The sequence below is a fragment of the Sceloporus occidentalis genome, unplaced genomic scaffold (genome assembly GCF_023333645.1).
Source record: "Sceloporus occidentalis isolate IW3139 unplaced genomic scaffold, rSceOcc1.0.p SCAF_233, whole genome shotgun sequence".
Taxonomy (NCBI): domain Eukaryota; kingdom Metazoa; phylum Chordata; class Lepidosauria; order Squamata; family Phrynosomatidae; genus Sceloporus; species Sceloporus occidentalis.
This window is the reverse complement of record NW_028317213.1, coordinates 230,046-233,693: the sequence shown is the minus strand read 5'-3', so window position 1 is coordinate 233,693 and position 3,648 is coordinate 230,046. Positions and strand designations below refer to the sequence as shown.

General features: G+C 39.2%; 1 protein-coding gene across 1 annotated transcript; it reads right to left on the bottom strand.

Moving 5' to 3' along the window:
- Positions 1 to 814: 814 nt before the first annotated feature.
- On the bottom strand, positions 815 to 2,982 carry LOC149276586 (olfactory receptor 10A7-like). The gene is made up of 2 exons (XM_089503446.1): positions 2,345 to 2,982; positions 815 to 1,112 (listed from the first exon to the last, which is right to left on the bottom strand). The coding sequence occupies exons 1-2, from the start codon at positions 2,980 to 2,982 to the stop codon at positions 815 to 817; spliced, it is 936 nt and encodes a 311-aa protein (XP_089359572.1).
- Between the last annotated feature and the right edge of the window lie 666 nt (positions 2,983 to 3,648).

The following is a 3,648-nucleotide window of genomic DNA, read 5'->3' as shown; positions in this document are numbered from 1 at the left end:
TGTAAATGTAGGGTTTTATAATTGCCTCCCTACTTTGGTCCTTGGCCCCCCATGTGCCCCCCCTAAATATGAAAGCTGGAGACACCACTGGCCCTGCTTGAATACAGGTGACGCAATCAAGTGTATCTAAATGACAAGTCGAGGTCTCCATTTGGAATTAGAGCTATTTGAGTAACACATTTGATGAATTGCTACATAGAATCACATGCATGATTGGCCATTAAAGAGTTAATTTTTAAAGAGTCTCAGGGTCAGCTAATTTCGAAAGTTCCCAGCTATGACCTGAATGATCACAACACATGGGTAGAAATGCAGAAGGTTTTATCGACTTGTGAAAGTATATCATAACAAATGCAATAATAGGTAGCAATAACAACACAACATAAAATCAAACCCCAATTATAACCAACCAAACAAGATGTATTTCCCTCTTCAAAGGAATGCACAACCTGGATAGGAAAGCAGTGGTACACTTTATGGGGCTCAGGGTAATAGGAGCTACTGTTTTCATGTAAAACAAGGAAATTTATAGCTGTCCTAATATCATTGGAAAATGGTTTTCTAATAACTAATTAGCCTTCTAAAATGATAAGCTTGGATTAACTAACACAACGTGCAATTGGAACACAGCAGTGATGGAGATCATTTAAAAATCAGCTGTTTCTAGCTACAATAGTTATTTACAACATTAACAATGTCTCCTGATCCATTTTATGTTATTTTGATGGGAAAAATGTGCTTTTAAACATAAGTGTACATATTAGAACATTTCAGAATAAAAAATTTTCAGAAATAAAATTAATGGTTTTATTTGCTACATTTTTTTACAAAAAAAGTTTACATTCTTTAAAGCGGATTTAATCTCTTTATTCCGGAGTGTATAGATTAATGGATTCAGCATGGGTGTAATTACAACATAAAAAATAGCAATAATTTTATCTCTATCTGGTGAAAATAGTGATCTAGGTTTCATATACATTGCAATGCATGTTCCAAAATATAATGTCACACCAGTTATATGAGATGCACAAGTGGAGAATGTTTTTTTCCTACCAACAGAGGAAGTCATTTTAACGATTGTAATGATGATTCTGGTATAAGACAGAAAAATACCGTATTTGCTCGATTATAAGACGACCCTGATTATAAGACGACCCCCCAAAATCTGAATATTAACTTAGGAAAAAAGAAAAAGCCTGAATATAAGACGACCCTAAAGGAAAAAAGTTTTACCAGTAAATGTTAATTCATGTAAACTATTTTTTTTAATAAAAGCTATGATTGAGAAAAATATTTTTTTTGTTTTTATTTCTTGTATTTTCCAGCCTGTCCCCCAGTTACGCACATCTGCCCCCAGGCTTGCCACACCAATATGGCACTGTGGCCCATGATATGCCTTTTAACCCTCTATATGCCACTGTGCCCCATGGTATGCCTTTTGACCCCCTATATGCCACTCTGCCTCCAGAAATGCCTTATACCCCTATATCCCATTCTGGCATTTAGGGGGTTAAAATGCATATTATGGGTCAGAGTGGCATATAGGGAGGTATAAGGCATTTCAGGAGGCAGAGTGGCATTAAGGGAGTTAAAAGGCATTGTATAGAGCACTCTGCCTCCAGAAATGCCTTATACCCCTATATGCCACTCTGGCATTTAGGGGGTTAAAAGGCATATTATGGGGCAGAGTGGCATATAGGGAGGTATAAGGCATTTCAGGAGGCAGAGTGCTCTATTAAATGCCCCCTTAACGCCACTCCAGAAATGCCCTATGCCCCCATTTAACTAACACACACACACACACTCTCTCCCCCCCCTCCCCTCCCCTCTCCTCTCTCCTCTCTCCCCTCTCTCCCCTCTCAGCCCTCTCTTACCGGTGCTTCCAGCCGGGGCAGCGGGTTGACGTCGCCTTCTGCTGCAGCCGGAAGGAGGTGGAGTTGGCAGCGGGGGTTTGTATGCGTCCGTCGCGTATACTTTCCCCGGCTGTCAGAGATCAGAGATCTCTGACAGTCGGGGAAGGTCTACGCGACGGACGCAGACAACCCCCGCTGCTAGCCACACCTCCTTCCGGCTGCAGCGGACGTTGTCTACGCAGATCGCGTAGACGTCAACCCGCTGCCCCGGCAATACAGCAGGAAGCACCGGTAAGTGTGTATGATGGGGGGGGGGGTGAGACAGGAGGATCCAGGTCCCCTGCAGCGGTGCGGGGGATCTGGATCTTAGTCTCCTAATCAGACTCTATTTGAGGTCTGATTAGAAGACGACCCCGATTAGAAGACGAGGGGTATTTTTCAGAGCATTTGCTCTGAAAAAAACCTCGTCTTATAATCGAGCAAATACGGTAAAAGAGAATGGTATCATTAGAATCAACACACAAAGTATGAATGTCACAACCTCATTGACAAATGTATCAGCACACCCAAGTGACAAAAAACCCGGCCCTTCACAGAAGAAATGGTTAATTAAATAATGTCCGCACAGAGGCACATTCAAAGTCGTTGCTGTTTGTATCGTCGAGAAAAGGAATCCACATACCCAGGTAAATATTGCTGCCTTTATACAAACAGAGCCATTCACAATTGTAGTGTAATGCAACGGATAACATACAGCTATGTAGCGATCATAAGCCATTACCGCTAGCAGAAAAAATTCTGTTATGGCCAGAGAAAGAGCAGTGTACATTTGTAAAGCGCATTCCCCAAATGTTATTATCTTTGTCATCGACATTAGATCTTTCAGTGCCCTAGGGATGTTAGTAGATGAATAAAAGATGTCCAGAAAAGAGAGATTAGTGAGAAAAAAATACATTGGAGTTTGAAGGTTTCGTCTAGTAATTGTAACAAAGATGATGAGGCAATTTCCAGTCAGTGTTATGAAATAGAATATCAGAAAGATGACAAAAATTGCCACTTGGGTCTGGGGGTCACTAGACAACCCTAAAAGGACAAATTCTTTTGTGGACGTGAAGTTTTGCCAAATCATTGTAATGTTTCATGGACATCAATGTTTCGCCTGCAATGGTGTCAGAGATCTCAGTTTTTCTCTGTGATTTAATGTTATACTTACGGTTATTCTTCTGTCCATAAATAAGGAATTAGGGGTAGTCTCAAATTATCAAAGTAGGGAATGCTAAAAAAGATTCAGATCTACTATCAATATCTCCCAGCACACTGTTGAAAGAATTGAAAAAGAAAGAAGGAAATAGAGAAAAAGGGTAAAAAGAGAGAAAAATAATTTCCTCTTTGACATCTTAAAACCATGAACAACCTATTTTAGGTATATAAAACGTTACGAAGAGCGAAAGCTACATTTCCAAAATAAAATACTTTCATGCATTGGGTAATTTTTAATAGCTCATTAAACATATGTATTAATGTTTATCAGCATTACTACAACATCTCAGATTAATTAAAAGCAGACTTCTATTAGAGTAATATCAGATTATATTAGTTAACTAATTGTGAAGGCTCAGCAGTTTAATAATTTATAAGTATAGAAGGCATACAGGTCATTGACAGGACACATGTAGCTATTGTCATAGTATGTACAGTATATGCTTGAATTTTGCAATGGTTGAAACATGAATTCACTAAGCAGTATTATTTAGAATGAAATTACCCAAGCAAATTACAATTATTTCCAAGCTTA

Bases quoted from the DNA above. Each gene is read 5' to 3' on its own strand.
- LOC149276586 (XM_089503446.1), bottom strand. From the start codon at position 2,982: ATGATTTGGCAAAACTTCACGTCCACAAAAGAATTTGTCCTTTTAGGG. The intron at 1,113-2,344 runs TACCGTATTTGC...GAGCAAATACGG, and splicing joins CTAATGATACCATTCTCTTT to TATTTTTCTGTCTTATACCA.